At 42.7% G+C, this 21,926-nt stretch overlaps 2 protein-coding genes across 2 annotated transcripts in view; one reads left to right on the forward strand and one right to left on the reverse strand.

Annotated features, from left to right (window-relative positions):
- DCAF1 (DDB1 and CUL4 associated factor 1) overlaps positions 1 to 21,926 on the reverse strand; it is a 92,971-nt gene that overhangs the window by 30,178 nt on the left and 40,867 nt on the right. The window contains exons 9-15 of the mRNA XM_049776682.1: positions 15,271 to 15,450; positions 13,933 to 14,142; positions 13,419 to 13,588; positions 9,439 to 9,563; positions 6,848 to 8,111; positions 4,424 to 4,622; positions 1,415 to 1,497 (exon numbers count right to left, since the gene is read on the reverse strand). Of these exons, the coding sequence (XP_049632639.1) occupies positions 1,415 to 1,497; positions 4,424 to 4,622; positions 6,848 to 8,111; positions 9,439 to 9,563; positions 13,419 to 13,588; positions 13,933 to 14,142; positions 15,271 to 15,450 (2,231 nt within the window). The remainder of the gene's footprint in view (positions 1 to 1,414; positions 1,498 to 4,423; positions 4,623 to 6,847; positions 8,112 to 9,438; positions 9,564 to 13,418; positions 13,589 to 13,932; positions 14,143 to 15,270; positions 15,451 to 21,926) is intronic.
- Positions 12,456 to 12,983, forward strand: LOC126013583 (thioredoxin-like). Its single transcript, XM_049776709.1, is given in 2 exon segments — positions 12,456 to 12,556; positions 12,559 to 12,983. Coding segments are annotated over 2 exon segments (315 nt in total). The 5' UTR covers positions 12,456 to 12,519; the 3' UTR covers positions 12,837 to 12,983.

Genomic DNA, 21,926 nt, shown 5'->3' on the forward strand with positions numbered 1-21,926 from the left:
CAGGAGTAACCCCTGAGCAACGCTGGGTGTGACCCAAAAACAAAAAAAACAAACACTAGGGGCCGGCGAGGTGGCGCTAGAGGTAAGGTGTCTGCCTTGCAAGTGCTAGCCAAGGAAAGGACCACGGTTCAATCCCCCGGCGTCCCATATGGTCCCCCCAAGCCAGGGGCAATTTCTGAGCCCGTAGCCAGGAGTAACCCCTGAGCATCAAATGGGTGTGGCCAAAAAAAACCCCACTAAATTATTATTAATCATAATGATAATGACTATTAATTGCTAATTAATTCTAAAATGATAATTACTTGGTTAAAGAAATGGCTCATCGGGTGGGTACATATGCTTTTGAAATATGTGCAGAACAGAGTGCAACTATCATATATGAACATTAAAAAAAATCTACATTTTAGATAGTGAAGGATCTGCAATTTACCTGGTATGTATATACTTGGGTAAAAATATCCTGGATAAAATTAAAAAAATAAATATCCGGGGCCGGAGAGACAGCATGGAGGTAAGGCGTTTGCCTTTCATGCAGGAGGTCATCGGTTTGAATTCCGGTGTCCCATATGGTCCCCTGTGCCTGCCAGGAGCAATTTCTGAGCATGGAGCCAGGAGTAACCCCTGAGCACTGCCGGGTGTGACCCAAAAACCACAAAAGTAAATAAATAAATAAATAAATAAATAAATAAATAAGTATCCAGGATAAAACATGAAATACATTTAAAAAAAAAAGGAGGGGCCGGGCGGTGGCGCTAAAGGTAAGGTGCCTGCCTTCTCTGTGGTAGCCTTGGACGGACCGAGGTTCGATCCCCCAGTGTCCCATATGGTCCCCCAAGCCTGGAGCAACTTCTGAGCGCATAGCCAGGAGTAACCCCTGAGCGTTACCGGGTGTGGCCCAAAAACCAAAAAAAAAAAAAAAAAAAAAAGGAAAAATTAGCAATCAGGGGCCAGAGAAATAGCACAGTGGTAGGATGTTTGCCTTGCAGTGGCTGATCAAGGACCTACGGTAGTTCGATTCCCAGTATCTTATATGGTCCCTTGTGCCAGGGGCGATTTCTGAGAGCACAGCAGAAGTAACCCTGGATCGCCTCCGGGTATAACCCAAAAACCAAAAAAAAAGTTAGCAACCAATCACAGTACTCTTTTTTTCAAAAATTTAAAGTTAAGAATCAAATGACAAATCAGAACTGTAAAAAGAGAAACTAAGGGGGATTGTAGCAATAGTAGAGGATACCGTGTTTGCATTGCATGTGGCCAAACCAGGGTCCAATCCCCAGCATCTCATATGGTTCCCCAAGTCCATCAGAAGTGATGCTGAGTGCAGAGCCAAGAGTAAGCCACCAAGTACTACTAGTTGTAGACATAACCGCCCATCTCCAAAGAGAAAAACCAAGTTGTAAAAGTAGATACATACTTCATATCAAATACTGACTTCATTCCCCAAAGTGCAGACAAAGGTTGGCTCCAAGTAGCAGATGTCAATAGCAAGGATCCATCCTAAAAGAAAAAGAAGGCTCAAGGTAACCATGAGAGATCATGTGCTTTAAAAAGTCACTTTTTTTGTTTGTTTGTTTTTTTGGGTCACACCTGGCAGCGCTTAGGAGTTATTCATGGTTCTACTCTCAGAAATTGCCCCCAGCAGGCTCAAGAAACCATATGGGATGCCGGGATTCAAACCACTGTCCTTCTGCATGCAAGGCAAAAGCTCTACCTCCATGCTATCTCTCTGGCCCCAAGTCACTGTATATTTTTTTTTTTTTTTTGGTTTTTGGGCCACACCCAGCGGTGCTCAGGGGTTACTCCTGACTGTCTGCTCAGAAATAGCTCCTGGCAGGCACGGGGGACCATATGGGACACCGGGATTCGAACCAACCACCTTTGGTCCTGGATTGGCTGCTTGCAAGGCAAACACCGCTGTGCTATCTCTCCAGGCCCAAGTCACTGTATTTTTAAAGACAACCTGTAGGGGTTGCTCAATGAAAAGAATCACCTGCTTTGCAAGCACAGATCACATTCAATACCTTGCATCACCCTAAAGGCACTAATTGAATTCTGGAAGCACTGCCCTTTGGAATTCCTGATCTCACAAAAAAATGTGTCATTTTTGATGCACTGCAACCAAATATGTGCAACCTATAATCATCACAACTACAACAGAAGGGAAGAGAAAGAAATAATAAAAATACAAGCTTTTAAAAAAAAATATAAGCTTTAAATATATTGTTGGTGTGGCCGGAGTGATAATAGCACAACGGCAGGGTGTTTGCCTTGCACACAGTCGACCCGGGACAACCCAAGTTTGATCCCCGGCATTTCATATGGTTTCCTGAACCTGCCAGAAGTAACCAGAGCGCCACTGGGCGTGGCCCAAAAACAAAAACAAACAAACAAAACTAGTGTTGGAAAAAAAAATCCAGGAAGAAATAGTCAGAATCTGATATGATGTAAGTACATATATTTACAATTTCCTTAAATGTAAAGAGAATTTTTTTTTTTTTTTGGTTTTTGGGCCACACCCGGTGACGCTCAGGGGTTACTCCTGGCTATGCGCTCAGAAGTCGCTCCTGGCTTGGGGGACCATATGGGACGCCGGGGGATCGAACCGCGGTCCGTCTCCTAGGCTAGCGCAGGTAAGGCAGGCACCTTACCTCGAGCGCCACCGCCCGGCCCCATGTAAAGAGAATTTTAAATCTTCCTAAGCTAGTCACATAAAATACAACGGTTCCATAAGGAGGGAATGAGGGAAATGGCAATATGTCAAAATAAGATGATTGAGGACCATGTAGTCTAGAAATTAAACCTGAACATGAAATCCAGATCTATTAGCCATTTACGTGGTGTTTTCTTCAACTGCATTTTTTGGGTGGTGCTAGGGATTGCACCCAATGGTTTCATATATGAAACGCAAGACTCTATTGCAAAACTACAGCAGAGGTGTTCTTACTTGTATTTGACTGTATGTCTCAGATTTCTTCATCTGAAACATCAGTCAACTGAAAGTATCTATGGGATTTTATGGTTATGGGCTCATAAAAGATTTTCATAAAGCTCTATAAAAGCTATATATAAAGCTCTATAAACCCTTTACAATTGGGAAAATTGTTGTCATCTTTTTGTTTTATTTTATAGGCTCAGCAGTGCTCAGGGCTTACTTCTGGCTCTGAACTTGGGTCTCTGAACTTGGGTCTCTTCAGGTGGGTTCAGTGAACCCTATAGGAGGCAGAGGATCAAACCTGAGTCAGTCATTTGCAAGGCAAGCACCCTACCTGTTTACTATCCCCCTAGCCTTGTTGTCATCTTAATAGTTCGAGCTTTTAGAAAAAAGCCAAGGGTCAACTGCATTCACAGAATAGCACTCTAAAAATCTATGACAAGTGGAATCAGAAAAAGTTCTTTTCCCTTAAAAGTCACAGAACGGGGCCAGAGAGATAGAATGGAGGTAAGACGTTTGCCTTGCATGCAGAAGGACGGTGGTTCAAATCCTGATATCCCATATGGTCCCCCGAGCCTGCAAAGAGCGATTTCTGAGCATAAAACAAGGAGTAACCCGAGCACTGCCGGGTGTGACCCAAAAACCAAAGGTCACAGAACTTGGGACCAGAGCAATAGCACAGTGGTAGGGCATTTACCTTGCACTTGGCTCATCTCCGGCATTCCATATGGTCCCCCAAGCCAGGAGCGATTTCTGAGTACATAGCCAGGAGTAACCCCTGAGTGTCACCGAGTGTGGCCCAACCGCCCCTCCCCATAAAAATGTCACAGAACTTTCAGAATTTTTTCTAATACCAAACCTCTGGAGGACTGGGCCAGACCTCATGGTATTCAGGTCTTAAAACTTTTGGATGATCATGAGTTTCTCAGGTTTTAATGCATACTTAATGCATTGTCATTCTCATTCTCTCCCTCCCTCTCCCTCTCTCTCCTTCTCCTTCTCTCTCTCCCTCCCTCCCTCCCTCCCTTCCTCTCTCTCTCTCTCTCTCTCTCTCTCTCTCTCTCTCTCTCTCCTGTGTGCGCACGCGCACACACACACACACGCACAACCTCCTCCATAAATAATTTTTGAACAAGAAGTGGCAAATTTACTCACAGAGACTGACAGCAAATAATTGAGAGGTATGGGAGGGCATTATACAAATATCAGCCAGTCATGTCACATAGTTTACCAACTCCTCTTAGAAGAATGCTTAAAACTGGGGCCGGGCGGTGGCGCTGGAGGTAAGGTGCCTGCCTTACCTGCGCTAGCCTAAAAGACGGACCACGGTTCGATCCCCCGGCGTCCCATATGGTCCCCCAAGCCAGGAGCGACTTCTGAGCGCATAGCCAGGAGTAACCCCTGAGCGTCACCGGGTGTGGCCCAAAAAAACCAAAAAAAAAAAAAAAAAAAAAGAAGAATGCTTAAAACAAACAGAGAGAAGGCCCTTACCCTGGAGGGCTCAAGGTGTGTGATGGCTGAATTATGACAGTTATAGCTGGCCTCCTCCTGTCCACTAAACACATTGTAGAGCTTCAACTGGCCGGTGCAGGTGCCTAGCATCAAGAATCGTTCCCGTGCTGAGAATGCACAGCAGGTAAAGCCACTCTCGTCTTCATTGGCTTCTCGAAACACTGAAATGGGGCGAAACCTAAAGTATAAAGAAAAGAGTAAATCAGAGATAGAGTGTGTCTTAAAACTTTGCTAGAACTGTAACACAAAGCACTTGTTTAAAATAGGTGTTTATGTCCGAAAGAGTTTCTTCAAAATCTATTATGGTGTCCATTAGTTGTGTGTTTTTTTTTAATTTAGTGTTTAAGTGGTGCTCGGAGCTCACTCCCTTTAGTGCTCAGGGCACCAGAGCAGGGGATCTTCATTTTTTTTTTTTTTTTGGTTTTTGGGCCATACCCGTTGATGCTCAGGGATTACTCCTGACTATGCACTCAGAAATCACTCCTGGCTTGGGGGACCATATGGGACACCAGGGATTAAACTGAGGTCTAGCCAGGGTCAGCTGTGTGCAAGGCAAAGGCCCTACAACTGAGCTATAGCTCATTTTCACTTTTTTTTTTTTTTTTTTTGGTTTTGGGGTCACACCTGGCAGCACTCAGGGGTTCCTCTTGGCTCTATGCTCAGAAATCGCTCCTGGCAGGCTATATGATCTCTTGATCATATAGAATGCTGGGATTCGAACCACTGACCTTCTGCATGCAAGGCAAACGCCTTACCTCCGTGCTATCTCTCTGGCCCCTCATTTTCACTTTGAATGAGAAAAAGTATCCACTAAAAATTTAAACAAAAAGTCCTGTATTTAGAAATCTGTGATGTAGAACCTGATAGTCCAAGACAGACCAGATAGTACAGCAAGAACACTTACCTTACATGCAGTCCACCCAGGTTAGATTCCCCAGCATGCCATAGGGTCTCCCGAGCCCCAGAGGGAGGAGCACAGAGCCAGGAGTAAGCACTAAGCATTGTTAGGTCTGGCACCCAGACTACTTTTTGTTTGTTTTTGGGCCACACCTGGTGACACTCAGGGGTTACACCTGGTTATGTGCTCAGAAATCGCCCCTGGCTTGGGGGACCATATGGGATGCGGTCAGTCCTAGGTTAGCACATGCAAGGCAAATGCCCTACCGCTTGCTCTACTTCTCCGGCCACCCAAAACTTTTTTTTTTTTTTTTTTTTGGTTTTTGGGCCACACCCAGCGATGCTCAGGGGTTACTCCTGGCTGTCTGCTCAGAAATAGCTCCTGGCAGGCACGGGGGACCATATGGGACACCGGGATTCGAACCAACCACCTTTGGTCCTGGATCGGCTGCTTGCAAGCCAAACGCCTCTGCACTATCTCTCCGGGCCCCCAAAACTATTTTTATATGTGTATATATATATATATATATATTTATTATGCATAGTATATATAATGTGTGATCCTATGACCTTTATGTACATCAATAAAAGAATAAAAATAGGGAGTGGTAGAGCTAGCATGGAGGTAGGGCATTTGCCTTGCATGCAGAAGGATGGTGGTTCAAATCCTGGCATCCTAATATGATCCCCCAAGCCTGCCAGGAGCAATTTCTGAGCTTAGAGCCAGGAGTAACCAGAGTGCCACTGGGTGTGACCCAAAAAAAACAAACAAACAAAAGAAAGAAAAATAGGATAAGGCCAAGGCTTAAGCAGAGCAGCAGAGCACAGGGATTGCATGAATGAAGTCCTGAGTACAATCAGCACTACCCAAGGAAAAAATAGTAGTAAAAGGGGTCAGTACATAAGGCATTTGCCTTACATGTGGCCAAACCAGGCTCAAGCCTCAGCATCCCATATGGCCCCCTGAACCTGCCAGGAGTAACCCCTAAGCACCACCAGATGTGGCCCAACACCCCTCACAAATAAAGTAAAAATCAAACTAGAAGATAACTTAGGCCCTCACAAAATCCTCTGATAACCTAAACCAGACCAGTATGTTGCATAGATTCTAGATGCATATAACTTATATCAAGAACAAAGAACCCAGTTTTGACAAAAGACAGCAGTCCTATTGTTCATCACAAACTAATCATCACCCTAATTTCAGACCAACAAATGGCTTTCTGAACTGAATATTCTGCTTATTTTGCTCAAACACTGACTTAAATAAAAAAAAATCATTTCCAGAGCTGGAATGAAAGAAAGCATAGCAGATAAGGCGTTTGCCTTACACACTGCCAAACTGGGTTTGATCCCCAACATCCCATAGGGTCCTCCAAGCATCACCAGGAGTGATTTCTGAGCACAAAGCAAGGAGAAAACCTAAACAACTCCAGTTGTGAGCCAAAAAAAATGAAACAAAAAAAAATTACTTCCATTCCTATGAATAAGGTGGCCTCTCCTTACCTGCTGAAGATGAGGTGCCTATCAAAGCATCCGCCATCCACCCCTCCATACTTTGGAAATGATGCCCTTCGGTTTAGCCTCGAGGTAAAGTTTATTGGCGCTTGCCGCCTCTGTTTTGGCTCAGGACATTGGTGAGGAGTAAAGAGAGAGAAAGGTGGGCAGGTGGCAACAGGGTTCTTGCAACGAGCATGCTGTTCTCTAAGATATTCTGTGATGATACTGTCCAGCGTAGGTGGGGAAGGAAGATGTCTATCCAACTGCTTTTTTATGGCTGGGCTTTGGCTGTAAGCACCATGGTCCGACTTCTGTCGCAGCACTCTAATTTTCCTACCATTGCAAGGTGATGGCCTCTCTCTGATAAAACTAATCCTACCAATCAAAGGAGAATTGCCTGCATAAGATGGGCCAGGCAAAGCTAGTGAACTCTGGGGGGGCCGTGGTGGAGGATGGGTAGTGGAGGCAGAGGGAGCAGAGGCACCCACGGTAGCGTGGCTGCCCAGTCGAGTCGCAATGCCATTGGCGATTCGAGGAGTTCGGGGCAGAGACACAGGAGAAGCAGCAGCAGTTACAGGGGTGAAGGCAGAGGAATGGGAAGCAGCAGTCATGGGCAAGTCAGCTTCTTTTGTCAACACAGTAGCTGTTTCCCCGAGCCCTTTAGAAATGAGATGGTTTCGAATCAGCAAAAGCAGCTCTTTCTCAGGGAAGGAGATCCTTGACTGGGCAACAACGTCTGCCTTCTGCAGTCTTGCCAGGGACACATCAGTGCCAATGAGAAGTGGTTTTCCTGATACCCGTTCAATGAGTTCAGCAGCATACTTGCAGAACTTAACGTGGTCACTGCGTTTGTCCTGTAGCACAGGCTCCTTCATCAACTGCTGTATCTGGCAGCTACTGAAAAGGGGCAGTTTGCTGATGATCTGTCGGACAGTGCTACTACGAGACAAGCCCACCAGGGCTTTGCAGGCCAGGGCCCGAATCTGATCTGCATCTGTAATAGGCATCTTGATGGAGAGTAAGGACAGGAGCACCTTGATGCCATTGTTGGACTGAACGATATTCCACATCTTTGCCAGGATGTGTTCACTGCTTTTGGGAGTCTGCGGCAGCTTTCTCCGTGGAGTTCCAGAGATAAATTTACCAATGCTGGAAATCCGGTTATCTGGGCCACACACACAGTTGATGATAATCTGAAGTGCTGACTTCTGAATCTCAGCATCATGGATAAAGAACTCACCCTCGGCAACTCCCAAAATAATGCTGATCCCTATTGGGGTTTAAAAAAAAAAAAGTCTTGTAATGTAATTTCTCATAAAACTAATGACCAATTTCAACAACTGTTTCAAGTCAAAAGTTTTCGAGTATTTTTTGTTTTTGTTTTGTTCTGTTTTTTTGGTTTTTGGGTCACACCCGGCAGCACTCAGGGGTTACTCCTGGCTCTCCGCTCAGAAATCGCTCCTGGCAGGCTCAGGGGACCATATGGGATGCCGGGATTCGAACCACCATTCTTCTGCATGCAAGGCAAACGCCCTATCCATGCTATCTCTCCAGCCCCAAAAGTTCTTGTTTTGTTCAACTTAGAACTACCACTTTAAAAACAAAACTACCACTTTTTCTGAAGTATAATAATTTTGTTTGTAACGTTATAATCAGTTCTACTATAATGTATGTTTGACAAATACCTCATGCAACAGTTAAATTGGGGAATGATGTTATTATTCTATGCAGGCACCAGATTATGAACAATTTTTTTCTAGATAAACTGAAGCAAAACAGTGATAATTAAAACCTTCAGCAAGAAAGAGCTTCAAGGTATGGTTCTACAGGAATAGTAAACCTTTTTACTATACATAAAAAGGTAAAAGAAATGTTTGTGGCTTGACTTTTTCTCTAGAGTTCTCACCAGGACCCACAGTCACTTTTCTTTCCGTGTTATCTCGGCAGCAGCTCTTGTCAACTCTGCTCTTAAATAAATTTTAAGATAGTGTATTTTCCTTTTTTTTTTTTTTGTTCTTTTGCTTTTTGTTTTTGTTTTGGGGCCACACCCGGTGACGCTCAGGGGTTACTCCTGGCTATGCGCTCAGAAGTCGCTCCTGGCTTGGGGGACCATATGGGATGCCGGGGGATCGAACCGTGGTCCTTCCAAGGCTAGCGCAGGTAAGGCAGGCACCTTACCTCCAGCGCCACCGCCCGGCCCCGTATTTTCCTTTTAGAACAATTCTTTCTGGCTTTTTGCACCCATTCTGAGGTTACTGCTGATTACTGATCTTGTTAGGGCACAGGTTACAAAGATGCATAAATTTTACGTTGTATGCTCCAACCCATTTTATCTATAAACATATTTTCAGTGTAAGATTTTGCAGAGTATAGCTTTTCAGGAATATATACGTGTTCTTAGAGCAGACATACCTGTAGCACACAGATAACATGAGGTAACTAATCCACTTCCTTATATGAAACTGTATGCCAACAAACAATAAAAAGAGAATGTACCCTTCCCTATAATACCTTTGTACTAGTATTACAAAGTTAGATAATTATAATAAAAAAAATCCAGGTGAAGTAACAAAAATAAATGGAAAAATATAACCTACCCACAGTAGAGACAGTGGATCCAGCCTCATCTAGCACATCCACTGGTTCTGCCAACTGGAGCTGGATTTTTGGCACAACCGTGAGAATAGCCAGGACATCCAAAGCAAAGCGCACGGTGTCATTCCTGGACAGAAAGAATTAATCAAGAGAAAGTAATAAGAAACAACATCTCTAAGGAAAAAAAAAAAGCCAAAAAAGATAAAATAGATCAGAACCACTACCTGTGTGGTTTTGTTCCTATCGCTGGAATCAAGATTTGGAAATCAAACGGACTACTTTCAAAAAGCATAGATAATCCAGGCCATAACGATACGACAGGAGTTTAGGAACCTGCCTTGCATGTTTTCAACCTGGATTCTATCACCAGCACTACATAGCTGCCCTACAAGCACCACCAGTGGCCCGAACTCTCCCTTCCACACCCGGGTATAAAAAGATGGGGGGGGGGGGAATTCAACTATCAAACTGCTAAGATTAAAAACAAAGGGCAGGGGCTAAACAAAGGTACAGTGGCTAGGACTTGCCTTGCATGTGCTCAACCCAAGTTTGATTCCCTGGCATCAAATATGGTCCTGAGATATGCCAGGAGATATCCCTGAGCGCAGGTGTGGCTCAGAAATGAAAAAATAAGGGGCCGGGCGGTGGCGCTGGAGGTAAGGTGCCTGCGCTAGCCTAGGACGGATCACGGTTCGATCCCCCGGCGTCCCATATGGTCCCCCAAGAAGCCAGGAGCAACTTCTGAGCGCATAGCCAGGAGTAACCCCTGAGCATCACAGGGTGTGGCCCAAAAACCAAAAAAAAAAAAAAAAAAAAAAAAAAAAGAAATGAAAAAATAAGATATATTTACAATGTTCCTAGATATCTTGAGTTGTTATCTATTTTCTTTTTTTTTTTTTTTTGGTTTTTGGGCCACACCCGGTAATGCTCAGGGATTACTCCTGGCTATGTGCTCAGAAGTTGCTCCTGGCTTGGGGGACCATATGGGACACCGGGGGATCGAACCGCGGTCCGTCCTAGGCTAGCGCAGGCAAGGCAGGCACCTTACCTTTAGCGCCACCGCCCGGCCCCTGTTATCTATTTTCAAGCAAAGTTCCCCAAATAAATGTAACAATCTACTTCAAAACTCTATACAAATTGAGCTTTGAAGTCTAAGACCCTTCACACAAAGCTTCATGACAAAAATTATTTTATGTGTGCTGCAATACTCAGATGCTACTCCTGATTCAATTATCAGAATCCAAGCCTCCCACATGTAAAGCAAACATCCCAGCCCTTTTGAGTCAGCTTCCTAACACTATATCCCAGAGGGACAGAGTTAGTCCAGTTGGTAGGGCATTTGCTTTGCATGCGGTAGACTGAGGTTCTCTCCCAGCATCATATACAGGATACCCCCAGCCAATGAGGATAGATCCCTGACCACAGAGCCAGAAGTAAACTCAGTACAACCCACTGTGGCCCAAATACAAAGAAATAAAACTAAAACTGCCTGCCCCGCGGGGCCAGGAAGAGATAGCAGAGCAGTAGAGCATTTGCCTTGCACACAGCCGATCCAGGACAAAGGTGGTTCAAATCCCGGCATCCCGTACAGTCCTCTGAGTTCACCAGGAGCGATTTCTGAGTGTATAGCCAGGAATAGCCCCTGAGCACCACCACGTGTGACCCAAAAATCCAAAAAAAAAAAAAAAAAAAGCCTGTCCCAGAAACAGGTGGGAGAGGGTGGGTGGGAAGGAAACTAGGGAAACTAGTGGCAGGAAATGACACTGGTAATGGTCGTTGTACAATGTATGACTCTAACTCAAGTGTGAACAACTTCAACTTTATCTATGGAAACAAAACTGTATTATGAACAACCTCGTTTTTAAATAATCTTTTTTATTTTCCTTAACTCTAATAAGTATTCATATGTGTGTGTCTCTTCACTTTTTGCAACATATCTAAATAAAGCCTACCAACTTTCTAATTCTATCAACTATCCTTTTCTGTGCCTCAACTTGCTCTAACTGCATTAACCGAATTAAAAATAATCTTAAGACTTGTGTGGAATTTAAGTTTTATGTAAAAGCGTAAGCATTATATATGGTTGTCAATTTGGAGAGAAAGAAGTCTAAGTAGCAATTAAAAACTCTAATCTTGGGCCCGGAGAGATAGCACAGCGGTGTTTGCCTTGCAAGCAGCCAATCCAAATCCCAGTGTCCCATATGGTCCCCCGTGCCTGCCAGGAGCTATTTCTGAGCAGAGAGCCAGGAGGAACCCCTGAGCAATGCCGGGTGTGGCCCAAAAACTAAAAAAAAAAACAAAAACAAAAAAAAAAACTCTAATCTTGGGGCCAGAGAGATAGCATGGAGGCAAAACGTTTGTTTGCCTTGCATGAGGGTTGGTGGTTCGAATCCTGGCATCCCATATGGTCCCTCGAGCCTGCCAGGAGCAATTTCTGAGCGTAGAGCCAGGAGTAAACCCTGAGCGATGCTAGGTGTGACCCAAAAGCAAAACAAACAAACAAAAAAAACTCTAATCTTGGGGCCCGAGTGGTGGCCAAGCAGTAGGACATTCACCTTGCATGCAGCTAACCTAGGACTGACCACGGTTCAATCCCCCAGCATCCTATATGGTCCCCCAAGCCAGAAGTGATTTCTGAGCACATAGCCAGGAGTAAACCATGAGCGTCACCAGGTGTGGTCCAAAAACCAAAACAAAATTTAAAAAACTAAAAAACAAACAAACAAACAAAAGCCCTCTACTCTTGACACAAATCTTCAACCCCACCAACACAGCTATGGCAATATATATTATCTATGATTCCCATCTATACAGCATTTGTAATCACCAAGGCCATAAACAAAAGCAAATTAGAATAGCTACTATCAGATCAGAGCTATAAATCAAAGATAGAGGACTTAGAATACACGTGTGAGGCACTAGGTTGGATTCCTGATACCACATATCAAAAAACCAGAGGCCAGAGAGTATAGAATGAAGGCACCCATCGTGCACTTTAAGAACTCTGGTTTGGTGCAAAGTACCGGCCTCCTCCTGCTTTTGCGTCTCTCGGCTGTGCCTGTCACTCTCCAGCCAGCACCAAAATGGTGAAGCAGATCAAAAACAAGAATGCTTTTCAGGATGCCTGAACAGTGCAGGAGATAAACTTGTAGTAGTTGATTTCTCAGCCACGTGGTGTGGACCTTGCAAAATGATCAAGCCTTTCTTTCATGCCCTCTCTGAAAAGTATACTAATGTGGTGTTCCTTGAAGTCGATGTGGATGATTGCCAGGACGTTGCTTCACAGTGTGAAGTCAAATGCATGCCAACATTCCAGTTTTTCAAAAAGGGACAAAAGGTGGGTGAATTTTCTGGAGCAAATAAGGAAAAACTTGAAGCCACCATTAATGAATACGTCTAATCACATTTTTGAGAACATTATTCATCAGTTGTAATTTTTTTTTTTTACAAAAAATGAGATCACATATGAAGACTATATGACCAACTACCATTGATTGTAACAATAAATATTAATTGTACCCTTTTTAAAAAAAAAAAAAAAAAAGAACTCTGGTTTGATCCTAAAGATCTCCTAAGCGGGCCCGGAGAGATAGCACAGCGGCGCTTTGCCTTGCAAGCAGCCAATCCAAGACCAAAGGTGGTTGGTTCGAATCCCGGTGTCCCATATGGTCCCCCCGTGCCTGCCAGGAGCTATTTCTGAGCAGACAGCCAGGAGTAACCCCTGAGCATCGCCGGGTGTGGCCCAAAAACCAAAAAAAAAAAAAAAAAAAAAGATCTCCTAAGCAAGCAACTGGGCACAGCCAGGTAAGGCCCAAACAACCCCTCAATGCAATTATCATCATGCTTAATTTAGTTTCTCAGATTCAAGCTCCAAATTTCAATTCCACTCAATAATTAGTTGCTAAAATGTACACCAAATGCATACCAACATTAATCGCAGAAAAAAGCAGAACTTAATTTCATTTGGAATCTCTGTTCCCACCTTGCATAATAGGTTTTCCAATTGCAAGCAATAGAAATAAGCTGCAATAACAACTGGACACAAGTGAGTTTGAGGAAGACTTCAGCTGGTTCCCAATACAGCTGTGCTGGGCCATATTCTATCAAAAACTCCATCATTTCCACAATCTGCTCATGAGTATATGAACATGCCTGTAGGGAGAAATATATATTAATTAAAGAATTCTTTTATTCCCTGAGCCACTTCCAACGTGATTCCTGAACACAGAGTCAAGAGTAAATCCTGAGCACCTCTAGGAGGAACAGAGCTAGGATTAAGCCCTGAACAGCTACCAGTTATTTCCCAATTTTTTAAAAATGCTTTTGTACACATACTTAATTCTACTATTCCTGATAAGCAGCAATTTACAACTCAGAGCAAGTCCATAAACTCATAAGTATACTGCCTCTTTTCACAGGGAAAGTATAATCCAATAATATCCATCCTAGACTGATCCTGAATGAGTTTAGGCCCAGATGTTTCCTCTTTTTCTCACCTTATATGGGGGCTGAGGATGGACAAGAATGCCCCCTTCTGTCCTCTGAAGAGACTGCTTCACTTGTTCCAATTTAATGGCTAGGTGAGCCTCAAAGTACTTGCGCAAGGCCATGCAGGTATGTTTCCCAGTTTGACGGCTGGCAAATATTTCGTCATCACTCAGAAGTGCACCCTGATCTTCCAAATTCAAAATCTCCAGAGTACTTATCTATTTAAAGAGAGACAAAAGAATAGGGCAAAAGCCAGTGGGAGTGGGGGAATCAAGAGAGAACAGTAAGAGAAAAATGTTATTGCAAATATTTAAGACTCACAAACATCACAACACAACTTCAGGAATATAATAAAGAGTAGTCATGTGGGTCCGGAGAGACAGCACAGCTGCGTTTGCCTTGCAAGCAGCCGGTCCAGGACCTAAGGTGATTGGTTCAAATCCCGGCATCCCATATGGTCCCCCGTGCCTGCCAGGAGCTATTTCTGAGCAGACAGCCAGGAATAACCCTGAGCACCACCGGGTGTGGCCCAAAAACCAAAAAAAAAAAAAAAAAAAAAAAAAAAAGAAAAGAGTTGTCATATGAAAGCAAAACAGTAAATACATACTGAAAAATTATGAAGCTTTAAATCATATTGAAAACAAAGGTAAAACTTGCTCTTAGAAAGATCAAGATTGGGGCCGGAGAGATAGCATGGAGGTAAGGCGTTTGCCTCTCATGCAAAAGGTCATCAGTTCGAATCCCGGCGTCCCATATGGTCCCCCCGTGCTCGCCAGGAAGCGACTTCTGAGCATGGAGCCAGGAGTAACTCCTGAGCACTGCCGGGTGAGACCCAAAAACCAAAAAAAAAAAAAAAAAAAAAAGAAAGATCAAGATTTTTCTTGCTCTTCAGGTGCACATTTTCCTTTAAGTACATTATCTCGCTTTGCTTGACTCAATGTTTCTTTATTTCCCTTCTGGTGAAGCCTGTGTTCTCTCATAACATGCACTTTATCTTTATCTCCCCTCCCAATTTTCTTGCTTCACATTTTAACTTTTATTTCTTGTTTGGCTTTTGAGGAACACAACTCGGGGTTAGCTACATGCAAGGCAAAAGCCCTACCTGCTTTACTATCTCACCAGTCCAGAAAGAGCAAGAATACTGAAAGCAATTCACCCAAAAGGAGTACCCAAAAATGATACCTGTAACCACTTAAAAGAGAAATATGTGAATTAAGGGAGGAAAAAAAATTTTATCACCTCGAAGTAATTTTCAAGTAACCTGCACCTCCATAATTCCTCCAATCAGATATTTCAGAAAGGAAGCCAAGACAAACTCTTTGCAAAGTCACTAAAAATAATCTTACCAAGTTCACTAGACGACGAAGACCATCATAGCGGTCAAAGAGTTCCAGCACAGCTCGAAAGGAGAAGCAGATTGAGAAAAACATGGTAGCATGGCAGCATCCTGAGGCATGAGAACATTCCATTAACCACAAGGTGTAGTTCACCACATCAGACAGAACCTTATGGGGATGCACGCAAACCTGCAAAAAAGTGGAGGAAAAAAGGCAAAGGAAGCTGAAAAACATGAGAAATTGAAGAGTACAGAAGCATATCTCTTTGATGAATATAATGATCACTCCTTTACAAGTCAAAGTTTAAACAATACACTTTAGTAAATGTTAAGCATTTACATACTATGTTCACAAAACTAGTATGTAGATTTTAGGTTTTTTACTTAACATATGAGGAAGAGGCTCACAGACATTCTTCAAGGTGACAGAAGTAGCTGAACTGTCTGGCAAACTCAGACCACGAGTTTAGTATTCACACAGTATTAATTCAGATACTGATTAATTCACGCCTTTTGATGTCTTCCTGGGGTTGGGTTAATGAACTCTGAAATTATTCCCCGGTTTTGCTAATCAAAAAGACTACATTCCTTTGGGAGCCAGGAAGATATCTAAACACCGTTGAACCAATATTACATCACTGGGTCCAAGCATTAAACTTTTTGATGGTTGATGGCACCATATAGGATTCCAGGGATCAAACCCAGGTCAGCCACAAGTAAGGTAAGCACCCGACCCGCTGTACAATCACTCTAGCACAAACCCTGAGTACTTCTGAGGAGGCCCAATGTTGACCTCAAGAAGGTAAATAGGGCCAGAATGAGAGCACATGAGGTATGACTTTTGCCTTGCATGCAGCCAACCCATGTTCAATCTCCAGCATCCCATATGGTCACTGGAGTGATTTCTGAGTGCAGAGCCTGGAGTAATCCCTGAGCACCGTCAGGTATGACCCATAAAACAAATAAAGGGAAAATAATTAAAATTGAGACAGTAACATGATGAAGGCCATGAAGACGGTTAACAGAACTAGAGTGCATAATTGGCTTGCAGGAACCCTGGATTCAATCCCAGTACTGCATGTACTAGAGTGTCACTGGAAGTGCATTCCTTTAAAACAAAACCAGTAGCTTATTAATGAAGAAATAGCCAAAATAAACTAACTTCTAACTTTTTTTTATTTTTAAGAAAAATCTGGGCCTGGAGAGATAGCACAGCGGTGTTTGCCTTGCAAGCAGCCGATCCAGGACCAAAGGTGATTGGTTCGAATCCCGGTGTCCCATATGGTCCCCCGTTGCCTGCCCTGAGCAACGCCGGGTGTGGCCCAAAAACCAAAAATAAAATAAAATAAGAAAAATCTTAATACTGAGTATATCCCCCAAAAAGCCCCGTTATATAAAAAATAAGAACTTCCCTAGGAGTATCTAGGAAACTTCTAAGACTTTTCCTTCATATAACTAACACCTTTTAGCCTAAAAAACTTTTTTTTGGGGGGGGGGCACACCCGGCAGTGCTCAGAGGTTACTCCTGGCTGTCTGCTCAAAAATAGCTCCTGGCAGACACGGGGGACCATATGGGACACCAGGATTCGAACCAACCACCTTTGGTCCTGGATCGGCAGCTTGTAAGGCACTTGCAAACGCCGCTGTGCTATCTCTCCGGCCCTGCCTGAAAAACTTTTATATAACCCCACTACATAAAATACACATACACATCTTGGGACCGGAAGGGTTAGGACAGACCACAGTTCGATCCCCCGTCGTCCCATGTGGTTCCCCCAAGCCAGAGGTGACTTCTGAGCGCATAGCCCGGAGTAACCCGAGCATCACCGGGTGTGGCCCAAAAACAAAACAAAACAAAAAAAATACACATACAAATCAAACTTACTGATAGTAACTCAATGACATTTATTAAAAACCAAATTTTTAGCATTTTTGGAGACACTTTTCACCCCTGAACATTAAGCAATACCTTATGGGGTTCTAAGAGAGTCTAGGGAGCCACAACATATGTAGGGCACTTGCCTCATACATAACAAACACGGGTTTGATTCCCAGCACCACATATGGTCCCCCAAACCTGTCAGGAGTTCTGAGCACAGAACACAGAAGTAGGAATAAGCACTGAGCATCACCAGGTCCCAACCCCTTAACCCCAATAAAGAAGGTAGGGTCTAGGGCCAGAAAGAGAGCTCTAAGGACTATAGAACACATGTTTTTGCTTGTAGGAAGCCTAGGTTCAACTCCTGGCACTACATGGTTCTCCAGAACAATTCCAACAGCAATTCCAAAATATAGAACTTAGAGTGCCCCTCAGTACTGCTGGGAATAGTGCCCCCCTCAAAAAAGGCTAGTTTAGGAAACCATTACCTGTACATTTTAAAATTGCTAAACTAAAGCTTTATTCTTTTAAGCACTTTGATTTATAATGATATTAATAGTTCTGAGTAAATTTAAAAGTCTTAAGGGCAATAATAGTTGGAAATAGTCATTCTGGACAAGAACTAGGTACTGAAACGATACCCCTTTCAGCAACAGTACTGCAAACCACAGTGCCCAAAAAGAAAAAAGGGGGAAAAGGGGTGAGGAGCAAGGGGAGGAGGGAAAAGGGAAACTGAGGGCAGAAAATGAACACTGGTAAAGTAGTGGGTGTTGGAACATTATACTATCAACAAATTTTAATTATCTCCTGGTGATTTTTTTTAAAAAAGTCTTTTTTTATAATTATCTTTATTTAAACACCATGATTACAAATATGATTATAGTTGTATAATTACAGTCATGTAAAGAACACCTCCCTTCACCAGTGCAACATTTCCACCACCAATTTCCCAGATCTCCCTCCTCCCCACCCCCCCCACACCTCTACTCGAGACAGGCTTTCTACTTCCCTCATCTCTCTTGTATCTGAGATACTGTTAAAAATGTCTTTCATTTTTCTTAAAACCCATAGATGAGTGAAACCATTCTGCATCTTTCTCTCTCCCTCTCACTTACTTCACTCAGCATAATAGATTCCATGTATATCCATGTATAGGAAAATTTCATGACTTCATCTCTTCTGATGGCTGCATGGTATTCCATTGTGTATATGTACCACAGTTTCTTTAGCCACTCATCTGTTGAAGGGCATCTTGGTTATTTCCATAGTCTGGCTATTGTAAATAGCACTGCCATGAATATAGGTGTAAGGAAGGGATTTTTTTGTATTGTATTTTTGTGTTCCTCGGGTATATTCCTAGGAGTGGTATAGCTGGATCGTATGGAAGCTCAATTTCCAGTTTGTAAAGGAATCTCCATATGGCTTTCCATAAAGGTTGTACTAGACGGCATTCCCACCAGCAGTGAAAAAGAGTTCCTTTCTCTCCACATCCCTGCCAGCACTGCTTGTTTTCCTTTTTTGTGATGTGTGCCAATCTCAGTGGTGTGAGGTGGTACCTCATAGTAGTTTTGATTTGCATCTCTCTGACAATTAGTGATGTTGAACATATTTTCATGTGCCTTTTGGCCATTTGCCTTTCTTCTTTTTCAAAGTATTTGTTCATTTCTTCTCCCCATTTTTTGATGGGGTTGCTTTTTTCTTGTATAGTTCTGTCAGTACCTTGTAAATTTTGGATATTAGTCCTTTATCTGATGAGTATTGGGTGAATAATTTCTCCCACTCAGTGGGTGGCCTTTGTATTCTAGACACTATATCCTTTGAGATGCAGAAGCTTCTCAGCTTAATATAGTCCCATCTGTTTATCTCTGCTTCCACTGGTTTGGAAAGTGCTGTCTCCTTAAAGATGCCTTTAGTCTCAATGTCCTGGAGTGTTTCACCTACACGTTGTTCTATATACCTTATAGTTTCAGATCTGATATCAAGGTCTTTAATCCATTTGGATTTTACCTTTGTACATGGTGTTAGCTGGGGGTCTGAGTTCACATTTTTGCAAGTGGCTAACCAGTTGTGCCAACACCACTTGTTGAATAGGCTTTCCTTGCTCCATTTAGGATTTCTTGCTCCTTTATCAAAAACTAGGTGGTTATATGTCTGAGGAACATTCTCTGAGTACTCAAGCCTATTCCATTAATCTGAGGGTCTGTCTGTATTCCAATACCATGCTGTTTTTGTAACTATTGCTTTGTAATACAGCTTAAAATTGGGGAAAGTAATGCCTCCCATATTCCTTTTCCCAAGGAGTACTTTAGCTATCGAGGTTGTTTATTGTTCCAAATGAATTTCAGAAGTGTTTGATCCACTACTTTGAAGAATGTCATGGGTATCTTTAGAGGAATCGCATTAAATCTGTACAATGCTTTTGGAAGTATTGCCATTTTTTTTTGTTTTGTTTTTTGGGCCACACCCGGAGTTGCTCAAGGGTTACTCCTGGATGTCCGCTCAGAAATAGCTCCTGGGGGGCCGGGCGGTGGCGCTCGAGGTAAGGTGCCTGCCTTACCTGCGCTAGCCTAGGAGACGGACCGCGGTTCGATCCCCCGGCGTCCCATATGGTCCCCCAAGCCAGGAGCGACTTCTGAGCGCATAGCCAGGAGTAACCCCTGAGCGTCACCGGGTGTGGCCCAAAAACCAAAAAAAAAAAAAAAAAAAGAAATAGCTCCTGGCAGGAACTGGGGACCATATGGGACACCGGGATTCAAACCAACCACCTTTGGTCCTGGATCAGCTGCTTGCAAGGCAAACACCGCTGTGCTATCTCTCTGGGCCCCAAGTACTGCCATTTTAATGATGTTGATCCTGCCAATCCACGAGCAGGGTATGTGTTTCCATTTCCACTTGCCTCTCTTATTTCTTGGAGCAGTGTTTTATAGTTTTCTTTGTACAGATCCTTCACATCTTTAGTCAGGTTGACTCCAAGATATTTGAGTTTGTCTAGCACTAATGTGAATGGGATTGTTCTCTTAATGTCCATTTCTTCCCTATCATTATTAGTGTATAAAAAGGCCATTGATTTTTGTGTGTTAATTTTGTAGCCTGCCACTTTGCCACTTTGAATTTATTATTTCTAGAAGCTTTTTGGTAGAGTCTTTAAGGTTTTCTAAGTAGAGTATCATGTCATCTGCAAACAGTGAGAGCTTGACTTCTTCCTTTCCTATCTGGATTCCCTTGATATCTTTTTCTTGCCTAAACGCTATAGCAAGTACTTCCAGTACTATGTTGAATAGGAGTGGTAAGAGAGGACAGCCTTGTCTTGTACCAGAATTTAGAGGGAAGGCTTTTAATCTTTCTCCATTGAGGATAATATTTGCCACTGGCTTGTGGTAGATGGCCTTAACTATATTGAGAAAGGTTCCTTTTGATGAGAGTTTTCATCAAGAATGGGTGTTGAACCTTATCAAATTCTTTTTCTGCGTCTATTGATATGACCAAGTGATATTTATTTTTCTTGTTGTTTATGTTGTGTATTATGTTGATAGATTTACAGATGTTAAACCATCCTTGCATTCCTGGGATGAAACCTACTTAATCAAAGTGAATGATCTTCTTGATGAGGCACTGGATCCTGTTCGCCAGGATTTTGTTGAGGATCTTTGCATCTGTGTTCATCAGGGATATTGTTCTGTAATTTTCTTTTTTTGGCAGCATCTCTATCTAGTTATGGTATTAAGGTGATGTTGGCTTCATAAAAGCTATTTGGAAGTGTTCCTGTTTTTTTGATTTCATAAAAGAGCCTGGCCAGGATTGGTAGTAGTTCCTCTTGAAAGAATTCATTCGTGAATCCATCAGGGCCTGGGCTTTTGTTTTTGGGCAAATTTTTGATTACGGTTTTAATTTCCTCAATAGTGAATGGGGTGTTTAGATATGATACATCTTCTTTATTCAACCGTGGAAGGTTATATGAGTTCAGAAATTTATCCATTTCGTCCAGGTTCTCATATTTAGTGGCATAGTTTCTCTCAAAGTATTCTCTGAATACCCTTTGAATCTCTGCAGTATCTGTAGTGATCTCCCCCTTTTCATTTCTAATACACGTTATCAAGTTTCTCTCTCTCTTTTGCTTTGTGAGTTTTGCCAATGGTCTATCAATCTTGTTTATTTTTTCAAAGAACCAACTTCTGCTTTCGTTGATCTTTCGGATTGTTTTTTGGGTTTCCATTTCATTGATTTCTGCTCTCAGCTTTGTTATTTCCTTCTGTCTCCCTATTTTTAGTTTCTTTTGTTGATCATTTTCTAATTCTATAAGCTGTGTCATTAAGCTATTCATGTATGCTCCTTCTTCCTTCCTGATGTGTGGTTGCAAAGCTATAAATTTTCCTCTCAGTACCGCTTTTGCTGTATCGCATAGGTTCTGATAGTTTGTGTTTTCATTGTCGTTTGTTTCCAGGAAATTTTTGATTTCTTCTTTGATTTCATCTCAGACCCACTGGTTGTTCAGTAATAGACTGTTTAATTTCCAGGTGTTAAATTTTTTCTTCTGTGTCCCTTTGTAGTTCACATCTAACTTCAGAGCCTTGTGATCAGCAAAGGTAGCCCGCAAAATTTCTATCTTCCTGATTTTATGGAGGTATGTTTTATGTGCCAGCATGTGGTCTATCCTGGAGAATGATCCGTGTACGTTGGAAAAGAATGTGTATCCAGGTTTCTGAGGATGGAGTGTCCTATATATATCTACTAGGCCTCTTTCTTCCATTCCTCTTTTCAGGTCTAGTATAGTTTTGTTGGGTTTCAAT

This window comes from Suncus etruscus, chromosome 7, assembly GCF_024139225.1.
Source record: "Suncus etruscus isolate mSunEtr1 chromosome 7, mSunEtr1.pri.cur, whole genome shotgun sequence".
Classification (NCBI taxonomy): Eukaryota; Metazoa; Chordata; class Mammalia; order Eulipotyphla; family Soricidae; genus Suncus; species Suncus etruscus.